The 21509-nt window shown below is 38.8% G+C and overlaps 1 protein-coding gene across 1 annotated transcript in view; it reads right to left on the bottom strand.

Annotated features, from left to right (window-relative positions):
• The window catches only part of vps13d (vacuolar protein sorting 13 homolog D), a 288095-nt gene that overhangs the window by 230841 nt on the left and 35745 nt on the right, over positions 1 to 21509 (bottom strand). Inside the window, exons 12-17 of the mRNA XM_059951858.1 lie at positions 18762 to 18944; positions 17312 to 17442; positions 15500 to 15575; positions 11182 to 11361; positions 7864 to 7994; positions 624 to 756 (exon numbers count right to left, since the gene is read on the bottom strand). Of these exons, the coding sequence (XP_059807841.1) occupies positions 624 to 756; positions 7864 to 7994; positions 11182 to 11361; positions 15500 to 15575; positions 17312 to 17442; positions 18762 to 18944 (834 nt within the window). The remainder of the gene's footprint in view (positions 1 to 623; positions 757 to 7863; positions 7995 to 11181; positions 11362 to 15499; positions 15576 to 17311; positions 17443 to 18761; positions 18945 to 21509) is intronic.

Here is a 21509-nt window from a genome sequence, read left to right as displayed (position 1 = left end):
AGAAGGGCAATATAACAGGCAAAACAAAAGGTAGCCTGTGCTATATGACATCTGGTTAAGGGTACAAGGCATTCAATCATTTATCTCCAAATAACACAAAGGGTAGTTGGAATTGTTTTCAACACTGCTGCTGATGTTAAATACTTCAGAACAAAACTTCAATTGCTGTGAGAAAACAAACAATCCACTGAAAAATAGTAAAAGAAAAATCAAAATTTATTCATTTCCTTTGAACATTACCAGAAATACAAATGAGAAATACAGAGTAAAAAAATGAAAAGTAGTTTAAAAACAGATCTTTGAAATATCCTAAATAAAGCTGAAAATACCCTAAATGCACAATCAAACAGTAATTCAAAGGTTAATACTTCAGGCGTCATCTTGAATAAATCAATCATGATAAAAATTAATCCACCCTGCTCTTTCACAGTATTGGCTTGTTCCAACATTTGTGCTGTTGCTAAACATAACAATTTTCAATTAATGTAAATATGATATTGGTAAGATTATGCAGTTTTAATGGAAACTGTCTACCAAAGCCAAAGAAACATTTGAACTCAGTAATTGTGCAGGCAATTTAAACAGAACATTATTAAAGAGAGTGACTAGTCAAAAGCAATTACCTCGAAAATTTGTTAGCAGAATTCGACCCAGATCCACAACTACCAGCAAGGAATCTGCAGATTTGAAATCATCTGGAAAAATAACTTGAGGAGCAGAAATATCTAACTTCATCATCCAACGTTTATCATTTTCCTGGTAATAGAAACATAAATTTGGCATATTCACTTCTTCAGTAATGGCAGATGTTAATGATTTAATACTCAATTGGATATTTGCATGCAGTCCATTTACTATTGCATATAATCTGATCATACAGTTACAGAAATTTAGCAGACAGAAAGTAGCCATTTTATACATTTTCTTCATGCCAGACAATAGGAGGTTGTTATGACCGATCTGGCTTGTACAAGGGAATTGGAGGTTATGCTAGATACAAATGCTCATCCTGGATCTTTAAAGTATGAGGGTTTCTACCTCCATCTACCTTTCAAGCACCATCTTCCAAAATTCACACTTTCCCCCAACTTCCATTAATTCTTCTGACCATTATCTCAAATCTCTGCGCTTAAGTCTTTGATTTCACTGCTGGAGAAAGAAGTACTTTGCACCTTGGTCTCACATGACTTTATACATCTCTGTTAATCCCAACTCAGTCACCACTGAATTAATGAAAACAACTTCATTCTGGTCAATCCTTTATCACCGTTGAAATTCTGGAGCCAGGATGACATTCTAAAACACTTCCAAATGCTTTCTATCAGAATCAGATAACTATCACCAGCATGTGACACGAAATTTGTTAACTTAGCAGCAGCAGTACAATGCAATACAAAAAAATAGAAAAAAATTAAAAAATAAGAATATATAATAAAATCAATTACAGTATATATATATTGAATAGATTAGAAATTGTGCAAAACCCAGAAATACTATATATTAAGAAAGTGAGGTAGTACCCAAGTGTATAAGAAATAATATTAAATCATTACAAATACTTTATTGTCACCAAACAATTGATACTAGAGCGTACAATCATCACAGTGATATTTGTTTCTGCGCTTCGCGCTCCCTTAAATACAAATCGAAGTAAATATAATAAAATTTAAATTATAAATCATAATTAGAAAATAGAAAAGGGGAAGTACAGCAGTGCAAGTCAGGTCCAGATATTTGGAAGGTACGGCCCAGATCTGGGTCAGGATCTGTTCAGTAGTCTTACCACAGTTGGAAAGAAGCTGTTCCCAAATCTGGCCATACGTATCTTCATGCTCCTGAACCTTCTCCCAGAGGGAAGTGGAACAAAAAGTGTGGTGGTTGGGTGGGACTTATCTTTGATTATCCTGGCAGCACTGCTCCGACAGCGTGTGGTTTAAAGTGAGTCAAAGGATGGAAGATTGGTTTGTGTGATGTGCTCGGCTAGGTTCATGATCTTCGGCAGCTTCTTCCGGTCTTAGACAGGACAACTTCCATACCAGGTTGTGATGCACCCTAGAAGAATGCTTTCTACGGTGCACCTATAAAAATTAGTGAGGATTTTAGGGGACAGGTCAAATTTCTTCAGCTTTCTCAGGAAGTAAAGGTGCTTGTGGGCCTTCTTGGCAGTGGACTCTGCTTGGTCAGACCAAGTCAGGTCATTTGTGATGTTCACTTAAAGCTTATGACCTGTTCCACCTGTGCACCACTGATGTAGATGGGGTCATGCAGTCCGCTACTCCTTCTGAAGTCAACAACCAATTTCTTCGTCTTGCTGACGTTGAGGGATATGTTATTGTTTACATTACATTAGAAAGAGATGACATTGGAAAGTGTAGAGTCTTTATGGGTTGAGTTGAGAAATGGCATGGGTAAAAGAACCCTAATGGCAATTGTATACAGGCCTCCAAACAGCAGTTGGGATGTGGATTACAAATTACAGCAGGAGATAGAAAAGACGTGTCAGAAAGGCAATGTCATGATAATCGTTGGGGATTTTAACATGAAAGTAGATTGGGAAAACCAGGTCAGTACTGGACCTCGAGAGAGAGAATTTGTAGAATGTCTAAGGGATGACTTTTCAGAACAGCTTGTTGTTCAGCCCACTAGGGGATTGGCTGTGCTGGATTGGCTGTTTTGCAATGATCCGGAGGCGATAAGAGAGCTTAAGGTTAAGGAACCCTTAGGGAACAGTGATCACAATATAATCAAGTTCACATTGAAATTTGAGAGGGAAAAAATAAAATCCAATGTGTTGGTATTTCAGTGGAATAAAGGGAATTACAATGGCATGAGAGGAGAATTGGCCAAAGTTAACTGGAAAGGGACATTTGCGGGAAGGACAGCAGAGCAACAATGGCTAAAATTTCTGCAAAAAATGATGGAAGTGCAAGATAGATATATTCCAAACAAGAAGAAATTTTCAAAGGAAAGAAGGACACTACCATGGCTGGCAAGTGAAGTCAGAGCAAAAGTAAAAGCAAAAGAGAGGGCATACAAGGAAGTCAGAGCTAGTGGGAAGATAAGGGCAGCTTTTAAAAACTTGCAGAAAGAAACTAAGAAGGTCATTAGGAAGGAAAAGATGAATTATGAAAGGAAGCTGGCGACTAATATCAAAGAAGACACTAAAAGCTTTTTTTTTTACCTTTAAAGGGTAAAAGAGAGCTGAGGGTAGATATAGGAGCAATAGAAAATGACGCCGGAAATATTGTAATGAGAGATACAGAGATGGCAGAGGAACTGAGTGCGTATTTTGCATCAGTCTTCACAGTGGAAGATGTCTGCTGTGTATCGGACATTTAAGAGTGTCAGGGAAGTGAAGTTTGTGCAGTGAAAATTAAGGCTGAGAAGGTGCTCAGGAAGCTTAATGGTCTGAGGGTGGATAAATCTCCTGGATATGATGGAATGCACCCTCTGGTTCTAATGGAAGTAGCTGGAGAGACTGCGGAGGCATTAACGCTGATCTTCCAAGAACTGATAGACTCTGGCATTGTACCAGATGACTGGAAAATTGCAAATGTTACTCTGCTATTTAAGAAGAGTGGAAAGCAGCAGAAAGGAAACTCCAGACCTGTTAGTCTGACATCAGTGGTTGGGAAGTTGCCGGAATCAATTGTTCGGGATGAGATTATGGCGTACCTGGAGGCACATGACAAGATAGGCCAGAGCCATCATGGTTTCCTGAAAGGAAAATCCTGACAAACCCACTGCAATTCTTTGAGAAAATTACAAGCAGGGTAGATAAAGGAGATGCAGTAGATGTGCTGTTCCTGAATTGCTGAGTGTGTACTCTCAGGCTTCTGTACCTCCTACCCGATAGCAACAGCGAGAAAAGGGCATGCCTTGGGTGCTGGAGGTCCTTAATAATGGACACTGCCTTTCTGAGATACCACTTCTTGATGATGTCCTGGGTACTTTGTAGGCTAGTACCCAAGATGGAGCCGACTAAATTTACAGCCCTCTGCAGCTTCTTTCGGTCTTGTATGGCAACCTCTCCATACCAGACACTGATGCAGCCCATCAGAATGCTCTCCATGGTACTACTATAGAAGTTTTTGAGGGTACTTGTTGACTTACCAAATCTCTTCGAACTCCTAATGAAGTATAGCAGTTGTCTTGCCTTCTTTATAACTCGTATGTTGGGACCAGGTTAGATCCTCAGAGATCTTGACACCCAGGAACTTGAAACTGCTCATTCTCCCCACTTCTGATCCCTCTATGAGGATTGGTATGTGTTCCTCAATCTTCCCCTTCTGGAAGTCCACAATCAGCTCTTTTGTCATGTTGAGTGCCAGGTTGTTGCTGCGACACCACTCCACAAGTTTGCATATCTTACTCCTGTACACCCTCTCATCACCACCTGAGATTCTACCAACAATTGTTGCATCATCAGCAAATTTATTGATGGTATTTGAACTATGCCTAGCCACACAGTCATAGGTATCTAGCGAGTACAGCAGTGGGCTAAGCACATACCCCTGAGGTGCACCAGTGTTGATTGTCAGTGAGGAGGAGATGTTATCACCAATCCACACAAAATGTGGTATTCCAGTTAGGAAGTCAAGGATCCAATTGCAGAGTGAAGTACAGAGGCCCAAGTTCTGCAACTTCTCAATCAGGATTGTGGGAATGATGGTATTAAATGTTGAGCTATAGTTGATGAATGGTATCCTGACACAGGTGTTTGTGTTGTCCAGGTGGTCTAAAACCGTGTGAAGAGCCATTGAGATTGCATCTGCTGTTGACCTATTGTGGCAATAGGCAAATTGCAATGGGTCCAGGTCCTTGCTGAGGCAGGAGTCCATTCTAATCATGACCAACTTCTCAAAGCATTTCATCACAGTAGATCTAAGTGCTACCGGGTGATAGTCATTAAGGCAGCTCACTTTATTCTTCTTAGGCACTGGCATAATTGTTGCCTTTTTGAAGCAAGTGGGTTCCGCCCATAGCAGCGAGAGGTTAAAAATATCCTTGGAATACTCCCACTAGTTGGTTGGCACAGGTTATCAGAACTTTACCAGGTACTCCATCGGGACCTTCTGCATTGCAAGGGTTCACTCTCTTTAAAGACAGCCTAACATCAGCCTCTGAGACAGAGATCACAGGGTCATCAGGTGCAGCAGGGATCTTCACAGCTGTAGTTGTATTCTCCCTTTCAAAGCAGACATAGAAGGAGTTGAGTTCATCTGGTAGTGAAGTATCGCTGCCATTCATGCTATTGGGTTTCGCTTTATAGGAAGTAAGGGCTTGCAAATCCTACCAGAGCTGTCGTGCATCCGATCTCGCCTCCAACCTTGTACCAAATTGTCTCTTCACCTCTGAAATAGCCCTCCGCAAATCATACTGATTTTGTGGTACAGGCCTGGGTCGCCAGACTTGAATGTCACAGATCTAGCCTTCAGCAGATGATGTACCTCCTGGTTCAACCATGGCTTTTGATCTGGGAATGTCCAGTAAGTCTTTGAAGGCACACACTCATCCACACAGGTGTTAATGAAGTTGGTAACATCTGCAGTATTCTCATCCAGGTTTGAAGATGAATCCCTGAAAACAGTCCAGTCGACCAACTCAAAGCAATCTTTTAGGTGCTTCCCTTGTCCATACCTTCTTGGCCCTCACCACTGGTGTTGCAGTCTTCAGTCTGTGCCTACATTCAGGGAGTAGAAGTACAGCCAGGTGATCAGACTTCCCGAAATAAGAGCGTGGAATAGCACGGTCAGCATTCTTGTTGGTGGTGTAGCAATGGTCCAGTATGTTGTTTGTTCTGGCATTGCAAGTGATCTGTTGATGGTAATTGCTTAGTGATTTTTTTCAAACTGACCTTCTTAAAATCTCCAAAAAATCGGTGAGGGCATTTGGTTGTGCTGTTTCGTGCATATTGATCCCATTGCTCAGATCATCTAAAGCCTGACTGACATTAGCCTGAGGTGGAATGTATACTGCTACCAAAATGACCCAGGAGAAATCTCATGGTAGGTAAAAATCCATCACAGCTTCCATTTTTCAATACTCCAGCTGTAGCATGAGTATGATCTCCCTCCCTTATGTTCAGTAATTCGACAATAAAGGGAAGTATTCATAGCGATTTCATAATCTTTCCTATTGCCACAGGAATGTTGTCATATATTCCAGGATCAACCTCTTCCTCTATCCTTGTCAGTATTTTACCATTTACAGGGTAGCCGATTGTCTTGTCTGCTTTCTTGCATTACTTCACATTTGTCCGGATTAAATACTACTCAGAATTTTTCTTCCTATCTTTCCATCCAGTTCACTTTTCCGATAATAATTTGATATCCAATTAATTATTAACAATTAAACTGGTTCAGAATGATTATTTTAAATTTGGGCCATTTGAGAACTAGGAGCCAGCATAATTTAGCAAGGAATTGATTGTGGCAAAAGGCAATCAATACACAAAATACATGAGAGTTTTGGATGAGATAAAGTTCAAGTAGGTGACAGGTAAGACAATGGCAAGAAAAACTTGATATTATTGCATTCTGAGCCAGCACGCTCCCTAATTTGGTTCACAATAGTAGCTGAGCCAAGGCATAGGCAAGAGTCTTTAGAAAGGTGGGCTATGTACCTAGCTAAAAGCAAATAGAACAGCTTTGTAGCTAATGGCATGATTTGGACAAAGGGACAGAAGTAGTACTAGCAGCGTTAATCTTTTCCTGCATATGAGCAAAAAAATTAAGCATAGAATTCACAGTTATGAATGTCTGATACGGAAAGAAAATGCTCAGGTGTTCTACATTCAACAATTGTTCTGATGTGCAATCAACACTGTCAATATGAATACAAAACTGTGGGTCAATAATGCCAAAACATTTAAAAACTGTAGCTGTCACTGTGTTGTTATACTTCAGTATTGAATCTGCAAGAATACTCAAACAGACTGACAATACAAATTACTTTGATTTCAAAAATAACATTAAAAAAACTAAACAGAAATGCTAAGACCGGAAGAACATAGTATTGTCAAGGTTGAAAAGAGTGAAAAAATAAGTAAATTGGGAAGTAAACAAACTCAGTTTGGGTTTAAAATCCTGTAACCTTACAGAAAGAAAGCAAAAGAGATAAATAAATCCACTTTTTGAGGTTGTTGGAAATCCTGCCTGACAGGGATGCATCTTTAAGAAAGATTTGGAGGTAACTGGTGCGTTACACTTACTTTTTAAGAGTATTCCGAGGTGTTTTTCAAGCCATGACTCTTTGGTGTAGTCACTGTGGTTACATGGGAAATACAGCTGCCAATTTGCATACAACACACTCCAACAAAGCACGTTATAACAATAACAAGACATGGTACTTGTTGATCAATACTGAGAAATGAATAACTATTAGTCAAGAGACGAGAGTCAACTACATTCTTTTTTTTTCAAAATCACAGATTTCAAGTGTTCAAAGAAAAGATAGATTGAATCTCAGTTTAAATACATGTCTGACAATGCAACATTCCCCTGGTTCAGCAATGGAATATAATTTTAGGTTTGTGCTCAATCTCTGGAGTGAGAGTTTAATCTAGAACTGAAATGCAGCTAAAATTCAGAACAATTTAGAAAATCTAAATACTGCTATCAAGATTGATTAATCCACAGCAAAAATTTCATCCATTCATACAAATGACTAATTCTGAATATTTACTTCTACTGAAGCTTTCTGCAAGATTTATTTCACCACAAGGCTGTTAGAGTTTGTGACATAGTGTATTTACAGTAGCGATGCAATTGATCACTTATGACACAACCATTGAGAATTAATGGAGTGCATGTCAGAAAATCGTATGATCTGGCTCAATATAGAAACCGGTATCAGACTTACAATGAATTCTCCCACCAACAGCTGATCAATGGTTTGCCTGATCTCCGCCTTCGTTTGCATCTTGAGCTTATTGTATTGTCTTCTAGCAGCTTCTGCCACGCGTAGCTCTAGTTCCGATTGGTAACCAAAGCCTACCAAAATAGATGAAAAATCCCACACAATTTTTCAAAAACAGAATCCTGCAGGCACCTGAGTGCTAGATCTAGATCCTACAGATTTTCCAAAAAGAATTTGCTTTTGCAAGTACTGGTTGAGTACCCCTAATCCGAAATGCTTGGGGCCAGAAGTGTTTTAGATTTTGGAATATGTAATGAGATAGCTTGGGATCACCATCATTTAAAACTCTGAAATTGACGTACTACCAGTACACAATCTCTGTCTTACACTTATTCATCACACATACGTACTTAACAGTAAACATTATTACATACTATGAATATAATGAAAATGTGTGTGCAGGGTAACAAAAAGCAGCACAGCAGCATCAGAATACTTGAATCAGCTACTGAGGCTTTCATTCCCCAACTATGATGCCATGTTTTGATAAAAAGCCATTACACTGTATTTCAATTTTTTTAAGGATTGTAGACTTGTTCTGGTGTTAGGTTTTCATCAGCGACTCTTTAAGAAATTGTCATGTCTTTTCTTAAATTTCTGCATCCAGACTGCTGAATATTCACAATTATCTTCATTTTTAAGTTTGTCATGATAGACCATTGCTTGTTTCACGATCAACAAACTGTTAAGTGGTACACGTTCACTCTCACGATACATGATTGGGATCTTCATTTTTCACTTCATTTTTTCTATTTTTCATTAACTTCTGTTCATTACTTAAGTGAAGTCATTTCTCAGGTCTGTCTGCGATGCACAGACCTGTGCATCACCTGGGAACCTTCCCAGCACCTTGTGGAATTTTCAATTTGTGAAGTTACGTCATCACTCAAAAAACTGGATTTCAGAGGCTTTTGGATTTTGGAATTTCAGCTAAGGGGTACTCAACCTGTATTAATGCTATCCTATGTGACCACACAGTGAGAATTGCTTACACATAATAAGAGTTGTTAAACATCGCTTAGGATATTCAAATAATACTTGCATTTATAAAGTTTTTTTTTTAACATGTTTTAAAAAACACAGTAACAGAAAACCACAAAAGGCACTCTAAGGAAGCAAGGAAAATCAAACAAAAGAAACTTTGATCAAAGAAACTGTTTTTAAGCAGAGTCTTAATCTAAGGAATTTCATGGTGCGAGCTCTGAGGCAACTGAAATGCAGAAAAGACTGAAGTTAAGTTCACATTGGACAGGCAGAGGAGATTACAGTAACAGGAACTTAAAGGGAAGGATGAGGTTCAAGCTTGAAGATGGGTTCAAATTAGAGGAACTATAGCTAACAGGCCAGTGGAAACTGGATGAAGGAGGAAACTAAAAGAGTATTATTACTGAGTTGCAATTGGTAGAGGGTGGAAACTTATAAGAAGAGCTCAAATTATTGAAAGAATCAATAAGGGTATCAACAGGAACTGGGATGAAGTCAGGGTTGGAGACATTATAGAAGTGAAAACATACAGTATGATTTGTGCATTTAGCAAATACAGTATGCAATTGAAAATGATATTCATGCTTAAGTCAGCAAGGCTGTCAAAAATCTGGTTTAGTCTAAAACAGTGGTTGGTGAGAAGATATAAAATACTGCCAAGTGTACAGAATTTGTGACTATGACTAATAGTAATGGTTTTGATCTTAGCCCCTTTTGCAGGGGAGAAGTTTGTAGCTCAAAACTATGAATCTGATTGCAATAATAAGTGTCTATACAGATGGTGTTGAGGGACAGGGAAGAGAGAGCTGAATATTAGTACCATACAATAAAATACACAAGTGTTGCCTTTGTCAAAGAGTAGATTAGTGGGAACTATTATAGCTTTGACATTGATCCACATGTGCCAACATTTCAGATGATACTAATGTTCTCCAACCTGATGTCCACAGACCATGGTATAATAAATGCTGGGAACCCCTAGTCTAGTGCAATATTGATGGATACATTAGTATGGATATATGGTAGTCGATCCAGCAGACATTGGCTTGATATAGACATTGTCACAATCCCTTGCTTGGGAATTATATAATCTAATGGGTGCCAAAGAAGAGTGTTCCCCATCAGTCAATACTTATTAGCTCTTTAAAATGACCAACTTCTGCCTGTTGCATCTCGTAGCAAGTGAACATCAGTGTCAAGGTGCTCAAGTTCTTGAATTATGAAATGAGACAGGCAACAGTTGGGTTCTTTGTTCATGGAACAAGGCATCTGGCACATGCGTTATGCATGGGCTCAAGCAAAATAACTTTTGTCCATTACCATTCCTATGGCCAAACCTGACCTGTATCCTGACAATCAAAGTAAATTTATTATCAAAGTACCTTGAGAATCATTTTCGTATAGGAAAATAAATACAACAGAATTTGTGGAAAAACTATAAATAAATAAAGTTTGACAAACAACCAATGCACAAAAGAAGACCAATTGTGCAATACCGAGAACATGAGTTGCAGAGTCCTTGGAAGTGAATCTGCAGGTTGTGGAATCAAAGTTGTGGTGAGTAAATTTATCCACAATTCAGCAGCATGATAATTTTAGGATAATAACTGGTCCTAAACCTGGTGGTGTGTGACTTTAGACTCCTGTACCTCCTACCTGATGGTAGTAGCGAGAAAAGAACATGGTAGGGATCCTTGATGACAGATGCTGCTTTCTTGTGGCAGCACTCCTTGTAAATGTGCTCAGTGGTGGGTGGGCTTTGTGTATGATGGACTAGGCTGAATCCACCACTTCCTGTAGATTTTTCCATTCCTGGTAATTGGTGTTTCCATATCAGGCTGTGATGCAATCAGTTAGGATACTACTATACATCTATAGAAGTTAGTCAAAGTTTTAAGTGACATGCTGAATCGAAGCAAGTTTCTAAGAAAGTAGTGGTGCTGCTATGCCTTCTTTCTGAGGGTACTTATGTGCTGCTCAGAACAGATCACCTGATAATAATGATGCCAAGTTACTGACCCTCTCCGTCTGCGATTCCTAATGTGGACTGACTCATAGACCTTTGGCTTCTTCTCCCTCTAGTCAATAATCAACTCTTGTTTTGCTGAAGTTGAGTGACAGAATGTTGCTATAGCAACATTCAACCAGAGTTTCAATCTCTCTCCATCATGCAGATTCATCACCACCTTTGATTCAGCTGCATTTTGGCTCATAATCCTTTAACTTATCCTCCACTGGTTAACGAATGATTACTTTTAAATTTACTTTTCTACGAACCTGAGGTATGCACTTTGCCCTTGTAGAAAAAATCAGCAACTTTCTTGATAACCAGAGGGTTATAGATGATGTTGAGGGGTCGAGTGCTGACTTCCAATCTTCTCTCATAGTTACTGCAAGCTGGATTTTTCTCATAGATCATTTCAAATACTGGTGGCAACTTACATGGAGAACAAAAAGCTGTGAAGTACAATGAACAAAATTAGATTAATTAAAAAATGTATTTTCTGGTAATACGTCACTCACTATTTTCCTCTAGCAGTGCTTTCTCATCAATGAATATGAGTATATGTCCTCACTGAACAGCAAGATACAAAATTCTGAAGGAAAGAAAAGAATCTGCAAATGCAGACATCTGGAACAAAATACAGAATGCTGGAAGAAGTCAGTGGATCACGTAGCATCAGTGGAGGCAAAAGGTTTAAGTCAATGTTTGGGTGGAGACTATCAGAATTGAGAGGGAAAAGGATAGGCAGATTAAAAGCAGTTTGGGTAAAGGGTAGGACAGAGACTGGAAACCACATGCGGAAGGGACAATGGGAAGATGAAATCAGGTGGAGGGGCATGGGTTAACTGAAATGGGATGGGTAAATGTTCATACCATTGTTTTTGAGTTACCAAAATAGAATACAAGATGTTGTTCTTTCAGTTTATAAGACCATAAGAAATAGGAGCAGAAATAAGCCACTTGACCCATTGAGCTTGCTCTGCCATTCCATCATGGCTGATTCGTTATCCCCCTCAACCACATTCTCCTGCCTTCTCCCCATAATTTTTTGACGTCCTGCCTAATCAAGAATCTATTAACCTCCACTTTAAATATATCCAATGACTTGCTCTCACAACTGTCCATGGCAACAAATTCCACAGATTCACAACACTCTGGCTAAATAAAATCCTCATGTGTCCTAAATAGACATCCCTCAATTCTGAGGCTGTATCCTCTGGCCCTAGACTCCCAACGATAGGAAGCATCTGCTCCATATCCGCTCTACCTAGGCCTTTCAATATTTGATAGGTTTCAATGAGTCTCTCCCTCATTTTTCTAAACTCCAGTGAGTACAGGTTCAGAGCTATCAAACAGTCCTCATATGTTAACCCTTTTATTCCTGGGATCATTCTTGCGAACCTCCCCTGGACTGTCCCCAGTGCCAGAACATCTTTTTTTTAGATAAGAGACCCAGAACTGCTCACAATACTCCAGGTATGGTCTGACAAATCCTTATAGAGCCTCAGCATCACATTCTTGCTCTTATATTCTAATCTTCTCAAAATGAATGTTAATGTTGCATTTGCATTCCTCACCACCTGCAAGTTAACCTTTAGTGAATCATGCATTAATACTTCCAAGTCCCTTTGCACCTCTGATTTTTGAATTTTCTCCCCCATTCAGAAAACAGTGTATGCATTTATTCCTTCTGACAAGGTGCATGACCATACCCTTCCCCACACTATATTCCATCTGCCACTTCTTTGCCCGCTCTCACCATCTGTTCAAATCCTTCTGCAGAGTCCCTGCTTCCTCAACATTACCTGCCCTCTGCACCTATCTTTGTGTCCTCTGCAAACCTGGCCACAAAGCCTTCAATCCTGTCATCCAAATTACAGACATATAATATCAAAAAAGCAATACCAAACCCTGTGAAAAACCAATAGTCACTGACAGTCAAATAGAACAGGCTCCCTTTATTCCAAATCTTTGCTCCTGTCAGACAGCCAACCTTCTATCTATGCTCATATCTTTCCTGGAATATCATGAGCTCTTATCTTGTGAAGCAACCTCAAGTACAGACCTTATAAGAGAGCAATGGAAAATGCAAGTAAACAATATCCTATGAGTTCCTTTGCCTTAGGCTGCCTAATCAAATATGGTTCATTACACAACACCCAATCCAGAATTGCATTTGCCCTAGCGGGTTCTAAAAAATCAACTCAGAGGCATTCTACAAATTCGCTTTCTTGGTTTTCCCAACTTCCTTTTCCCAATCTACCAGCATAATGAAATCTCCCTTGACTATTATAATGTTGTTCTTATTACTTACCTTTCTATTTTCCATTCTAAATGATATCCACATCCTGGCTATTGTTTGGGGGCCAGAATACAACACCCATCAGGGTCTTTTTACCCTTACAATTTCTACCTATAGGGATTCTACATCTTCTGATCCTATGTCACCTCTTTCTAAGGCCTGCTTTCATTTTTTAACCAACAAAGCCACCCCACCCTCTCGATACAAAGTGTACCCGTAGATATTAAGCTCCAAACTATGATCATACGTCATACGCCATCCCATGTCATACCTGCCACCTTCTAACTATGACACAAGATCATCTACCTTACTCCATATATGGCTTGCATTCCAATATAACACCTTCAATCCTGTATTTATCACTCTTTTCGATTTTGACTCCACGTTAACTTCAACTCATTCCACTCACTGCAATTTTGTCCTATTATCTGTCTGTCCTTCCTCACAGTCTCACTACACTTGTATACCATTTGCCCCATCTTCAGCCTAATATTCTGGTTCCAATCCCCCTGCCAAATTAGTTTAAACCCTCCTCAACAGCTTTAGCAAACCTGCACGCAAGGATATTAGCCCCTTTGGTTTCAGGTGTAACCCATCCTTTTTGTACAGGTCATACCAGAAGAGATCCCCATGATCTAGAAATCTGAAACCATAACCCCTGTATCATTTCCTCAGCCATTCATTCATGTGTACTATCATCCTATTCCTGCTCTGACTAGCACATAGTACCAGAAATAATACAGTATTTACTACTTTGGAGACCTGCTCTTCATCTTCTTCCCCAACTTCCTACACTCACTGTGCAAGATCTCCTCCCCCTTTCTAACTATATCAATGGTTCCAATGTGCATCATGACTTCTGATCCTCCCGCTGAAGAATCTACTGCAGCCAGTCTGAGATATACTGGACCTAGCACCTGGAAGGCAACACACTTTCCTGGCTTCTCTTTAATGGCTACAGAACCTGCTGTTCATCCCCTTATCAAGTCTCCTTTTACTATCATTCTGCCTGACTTTACCCTTCCCTGCTGAGCTCAGAGCCAGCCACAGTGTCACTACTTGGCTGCTGCTGTGCCCTGGTCATCCCCACCTCCTCCCCACCCCTAGCAGTATCCAAAGGGGTATACTTGCTGCTGAGGGATGGCCAAGGGGCGCACTGAATTAACTGCTTATTCCCCTTACTTCTCCTGGTGGTCACCCATCTACTATCTGAAGTCTGCACTCTGAATGTGACTGCTTCAATAAAAGTCTCATCAATAACGTCTTGAGCCTCCCAGATAGTCCTAAGTACATCCAGCTCCAGCTCCTTGACCATGTCAGCCATGAGCTGAAGCAGGGTACACTTCCTGAAGATGTAGTCATCAAGGAGACCATTAGGTACCCTGAAATCTCACAGGAGGGGCATTCCACTGCCTGAGCTACCATCCTGCCTACAATCTTTATATCTCTAATTTCTCAAGTTTATTTTCGACCCTGTGCCTGCTCTCGCCCAGGCTTGCTCTGCTTACACTTGGCTTCTTTTTATTGGCCCCTGCCTAATGCCTAAAAGTTCTCAATGATTGCAGCCCACCAAAAAGTCCCGATAGGTCCCAAGCTCTTTTTCAACCTTACACTGCCTTGCCAACAAACAACCTATTACAATGATTGTAGCCTACCATTTGGCTTCTTCATAACAATGGAGAAAGCCAATGACCAATTGATTTGTGTAGGAAGGAAAGGAAAACTGACATGTAACTAGAAGATCAAGAAAGCTATTGTGGACAGAACAAAGGTGCTCTGCAAAATGGTTGCCTAGTCTATGCTTAGTATCCCCAATATACACAAGGCTGCCTCATGAGCAGAAGATGCATTGTGCAGAAGTTGAGGACGGTGCAAGTGATCCACTACCTCATCTGAAGAGCTGTTTAGATCACCAAATATGTTAAACACATACACACTGGAAGTACAAGTGATCTCCTACATCTCAATAACTGCAGTAACTTCACTATTCTCAATATTCAAATATTTCCTTGCCTATACATCAATGAGGATTCCCAATACACCATCCATTAAATAAAAACTTATGAATTTTGGTTTTAAATTAATTTACAGTTCAATCAAAATTATAATTTTTTCTGATTTTCTCCCTTAGTGGCACACTCCTAGAAATCATATTGCAAATATTATTATGCAGAACCCTCACTGGACAGGATGCAAATGGCTGTTCATAGTGCTTGATCTTTGACTATTAAATTGCTTTTATCATTGATTTTCAGAATTAAAAAGAACATTGAAGTATACTGCCTTACCTGGATGAACATTGCCTGTTTCAGACAAGGTGGAGCGCATACCTAATGTCTGTGATAAACTCGCAGCATTGTTTTCCTGTTAAATGTACATAGGAGGCACAATGTCAAAGTTGCTCTCTCAACTATAATTAACCAATAGTAACCACAGAAAAAGACTAAATCAAGTTAATTATGCTACACAGGCAAGCATCACTTTTCTCTCTAAAAAAAAATGCCCATACAGATGGTTAGAAACCCCTGAAATTATCTTCAAGAACCAAATAAAAGGCAAATTTTAGATTATGTTGGAAAATTTGACCCAAAACAGTTCTTCATGTTATATTGTCTGACTCAATTAAAGTCCCTGGAACCAAAGACATCATGGTCATACCCAATGCATGCAATTGTGATACAAGTAGGAAGTGTGCAATTCCTTTGTACATGCATGTAATGACACAAAAGTTTATGGGACATCTTAAACATTTTAAAATTTAGTGTGGATCAATCAGAAGATCACTTGCCTATTCGCAGGTCTTCCCTGATGCCTTTCACATCCTTTCCAGGGACTTCAATCAGGCTAACTTGAAGAAACCTCAACCCACCTACCACCAAGCACATCACCTACAGGACCAGAGGACCCAACACACTCTACCAAAGCTACACCATCATGAAGAATGCCAACCATTCCATCCCTTGACCACATTTTAGGAATTCTGACAATCTAGCTGTCCTCCTCCTACTTGCATATTAACTACAGCTCTGCATTCAACACTATCATTCCTTTGAATCTCATTACTAACTCAAGACATAGGCCTGGTACCTCTGTGTGCAAACGGATCCTTGATTTCCTCACGGACATTCCCCAGTTAGTATGGATTAGTAACAACATCTCAACACTCACCATCAGCACATGTGCACCCCTGCTCTATTCACTTTATACCTATGATTGTGTGGTTAAGCACAGCTCCACTAATGTATTTAAGTGTGACGACGACACCATTATTGTTCACCAGATCAAAGGTGGTGACAAATCAGCATATAGGAGGGGGATTGAAAGTCCGATTTGAGTGGTGCCTCAACAACCTCTCACTCAATGTTAGCAAAACCAAAGAGATGATTATCGACTACAGAAGGAAGAACTTTACAACTTGTGTTCTCAGCATTATTTTTTTGCTGTCAGCCTTTGTTTATGCACAGTTTTCATAAAATTCTAATCTACATACTTTCTGTATATCCCTGCAAGAAAATGAATCATATACATGGTATATAGAAGCATATACGTACTTTGATAATAAATTTATTTTAAACTTTGATGTAAACAACAAAGACTCGCATGTATATAGTGACATTAATACTAAACTTACAGTTTTTCACCAGATTATAATTAACACCAGAAATCCAAGGAGGTACATTTCTTGACTCATTACAAAATTAGGTTTGAGGTGGCTTGAGTGAAAGCATAATTACGCTTACCAAGGTAGTTTTTAAAAATGTGCTTCATGATATCCCAAGGTTATATCACCAATGGTAGGGAGGAATAACTCCATACTACTCAATTAAACTAAATTAGTCAATATTTTAAACTGTATACCACATACTACAAATTCTGCTGACCGATGGCTCTCCTTGGAGGCAGGTAGCAAATAGAATTACTAAGTAATGGGCTGAACAAAGTTTTACAGTTCCTCTTTCTTGTACACACACCTCAACAAGTATAAAAATGTTATCACCTGATAAATCTGAACTAAAAAAGAAAGCAATTACATGGTAATGATTTGACCTATATAAAAAACTTTTCCCCCCCAAGATGAGCTATAATGCAGTGACACCTACTGGTTTGGGTGAAACTAGGACAGGGAATAAGGAACCCTGTGTTGCCAAGTCTCGCAGGAACAAGCCTCCCAGCTGGATAGAGAACAAGGAAGATTCTGTGCGAGGTGAGGACTCCACACCAATTTTTACTCCTGAAGAAAATACAGAAAAATGAGGCAATTGTTTATACGCCTTCTCCATATGATAAAAATATTTTACAGTAGTGGTATACAGAATAAGGCCCAGAGAACTGTCTGGCTTGTCTCAGTAAACAGCAAGGTGCCCAACATCACCACTTCCATACTGTCTGTAACTTCAATACCTGCAAGAAGAGCAAGGTCCTAATATTGCTACCACCTACTAGAAATAATCTTTTCGCAGGCATAGGTCAATTCTAAATTCACTTGTCAGGCGTCAAAACCAGCTCCTGCTCAGCAAGGCCCTAACGAACTTCAAACACCTGTTAAGCCATGTCTCAGGCTGAATCAGCTCTCAAAATTATCCAAAGACTTTGTATGTCATTGTTGTCACCAGCATCCACAAACATTTAAGGATAATCAAAAGTTATAAATATCAAACATATGAAAACAAAGATTTTAGAGTATAGTAACCGATTCAAAGACCGAAAACTCGACAAAATGTTTAAAAAATACAATTCTTAGGTTATTAAAATGTAAATGACCTGAGACTTACCAGGATTAAATCTGCCCACGTTTCCCAACATAAATGCTGGGAAACAGCATACGATTGACACTTTGCTGCACAACTCCATAAGCGATTCAACATCACAGTAAATTTGGAATCGTGGTGTGAGGACTTCACAGGAAGCATGAGATTTATTTATTTGATAATTTCATCCTCAACAAAAGTTGTGCACCATGGTTTTGCACCATTCTTTTATTCACTTTCAGAACCATGAACAGTTCCTGCAACACCCCATATATGATCTATTTCTTTTCTTTCCCTGCTTTCTTTAGAGTTAATCATATTTGCTTTATTTTTCTATTATAGCTGAAAATTGTTGAAGGCTAAAAATTGTCTTTAGATGGAAAGTGAAGTGCTAACACAATGAGAAATGAAGAAAGTTGCAGGTTAAATAACCAAATCATAGGTTTGTCACATTGGAGACAGCCAACACCAAGAGACTTCCTTTTAGCTTCTTATGTCTCTAGTTAAATGACATCTAGCATATTTGGTCACCATTCATCAGATCATTAATCTCAGACGAATAATAATAGTCTTCATTCTTATCACAGAATATTAGTCGTTATCTTGTTCACTTTGAAGAAATTTATCAAATGTACAAAATTTAATAACATTATCAATCATTTCTCACTTTATCTATGAGTCTTAAACCATGTACAGCATTACATTTGCACTTCTATTTCACCTTGTATTATTTATTGTGTTCCATAACATTAATGCACATCCATCAGTCTTACTCAAGTTAAATGAATATGGTTAAAATTACCTGAAAACTCTAGTTCCACAAAAGCAGTTTCTGTCCCACCAAGACTAATCTCCCTTTCATGTCGGAGCAAGCTGATGGTTCCACTTTGTAGCAGGAAGTTCAGTTTAATAAAAACATGGTCCCTCCTTGTGAATGTGTTCATGCCTGATGTATCTGTCATTGTATTAAAGAGCTCATCGCCATCTGAAAAGGGAAATGAAGAAAAAGTTGCCCAATGAATTTACGAGAAACTAAATGCAGTGCAAAGGGTTTTCAGAGTACACGAGATCCTTACAATATCTCAACAGTCAGATGAACAACTATATTAACAAGGTTTATCCTTTACAATGAAATACCTCATTACAAATGTTAACTGTCCTCTATCACTGATGTAAAAAAAAATCATATGAAGGTACAGTAAACTGAAAATAAACTAGTGACACAACTGACATATTACTAATACCTGTACAAAAGGGAGTCAAAACAGCAAGTGGCAACAGTGAGAATTCAGCTGATATACGTGACTTTTCAAGATTTACTCTTTAAATTTAAAAGAATGTGCCACTTTTCACAACCATTGAGATTAAGTCCAAATATTTTGTCATAAGAGAGACACAACTGAACTCTTCAAAGCTCACAAAAGAGTAACTTTTAAACATACTTCAGCAAAGCAGTAACAGGTTATGTTATCTCTAATACAATGTAAGTGGCATATACTGAAAATGTGCTGGAAATTATTTGATAATCTGCTAAACTTTGTATGTATCACCCGGTTTATGAAATGGCAGGAAGTATACAAATAACTTCCAAATTGAGTCATTTAACTCCCTGAGACAAGTACCTAAAATCAAAGCATTAGTACAGCCCAAAAATAAAATAAGTTAGGAAGAATAGATTATCCCAATCTCTAACTAGGGTACATGAAAGAACTCCTGGTAAAACTGGTAAAAATAAGTGGTGAGATTACATAGCCAGAGGAAAAAAAAATGAAATTCAAGCCTCAATTTGAACTCAGCTGATCTGCTAATCTCAACCAGGTCAGAATGGTGGCAAGATCACCCTGGTACCCATTCTGGAAATTGTACACATACAGGGCAGTGACTGTCCCTCAATATGGCTCTTTCCATGAGCAAATCATCTTCTGCTTAATAAATACAAGAAAGTTTTATCCTCTGTGGAAAGCATAAATTGAAAGTAAAGACTAAATTGAAAAGGAAAGCCCCTCTATGACAGCTAAAATGCCCTTTTTTTTAAAAGGGGGTTGCTACTTGAAGCTCTGCTCTCTATCAATGAAGGAGAGAAAGCTGAATAAACCCGAATGAAAAATGTGTAACATCTGGCAAAAATCATTAGCTGCCTTTGACATTAATTTGGTAATCTTCATTCTCTCAGCTGCTGAGGATTTCTGACTTTATAATTCCACTGGATGATAGGGAATAGAGTAACATGTCAAGTATAACCTTTGTAAATAAAAAAAGTGACGGAGAGTTGCATTAAAAAAATCACTTATGTTGATTCTTAAGTAGTCACTGAATTTCAGGTATTTTGGTACTAAATAAATGTTGTTCAAAGTTAATATATTATCAAAGTACATATATGGTCACCACATGCAATCCTGAGATTAATTTTCTTGTGGACAATCACAGTAAGTGGGAGAAACACAATAGAATCAATGAAAGACCACACAAAAAATGGACAAATAAAAAAGAGAAAATACGAACAATAAATATTGATAACATGAAGAGACCTTGAGAGTGAGTCGTTAGATTGTACGAACAATTCAGTGATGGAGTAAGTGATCTCTTCTGATTCAACGGTCTTATGGTTGAGTACAGGCCCTAATGCCAAATCAGAAGTTGCTCATGGGAGTGTTTTTAAAAGAGAATTGTGGCATCATTAAAGCATGAGGGAGATTGGAGATTCTCTGGAAACGGTGAGGGGGGAAGAGGAATAATGGAGGGCCTTTATAGAAGATCCCCCCACAACAATTCAGTTGCCACAGAAGTATCCTGTGACTACAAGTCCTTGGATTCACAGATAAAGAGGGAGGTACCTATTAGGTCACAAAAAAAATTATTAGAATTACTGCCAGCAGCGCTCGATCACTACCAAGGATTGCTGACGCTGAGATACTTACGTCAATTTTTCTAAACAGCATAAAAGTAATAATTGGAGACAACTTCATATTACATGTAGTTCAATATTTTAACATTGTTTTATTATGAGTTGATCACATATTGTAAATCTTGTTCCAAACTGATACTTTTTAAATTAATAACAAACCATATGTTGACACCAGCACATGAAAGTGGTGGACTGTTAAGAAATTCAACCATGGAACCAGTATTAGAATCATTTGTGACAGGAAAAGTCTGATCCAATTTTCCAGCTTGCACTTACAAATAGGTGCAAGTGTACAAAGTAGATTTATTATCAAAATCTGTATAACATATACAATCTTGAGATTCGCTTCCTCGCAGGTAGCCACAAAAAAAAGAAACACAAGGGAACGCACTTAAGAAAAACCCTGTCACACACCTAATGTGTGAATAAAGAACAAATCATGCAAACAATAAATAATACATTGAACATGAATTGCAGAATCCCCAGAAGTGAGTCCACAGCCACAGAACCAGTTCAGCACTACAACTGGTCCAGGAGCCTGATAGCTCCTCAGTCGGCCCTCCGTATCCGCAGGGGTTTGGTTCTGGGACCCCCCCCCCCCCCCCGCAGATAACAAATTCCGCAAATGCTCAAGTCCCATATGTA

This window comes from Hypanus sabinus, chromosome 27, assembly GCF_030144855.1.
Source record: "Hypanus sabinus isolate sHypSab1 chromosome 27, sHypSab1.hap1, whole genome shotgun sequence".
NCBI lineage: Eukaryota > Metazoa > Chordata > Chondrichthyes > Myliobatiformes > Dasyatidae > Hypanus > Hypanus sabinus.
The sequence above is the reverse complement of the archived record's forward strand: the minus strand, read 5'-3'. Positions and strand labels throughout refer to the sequence as shown.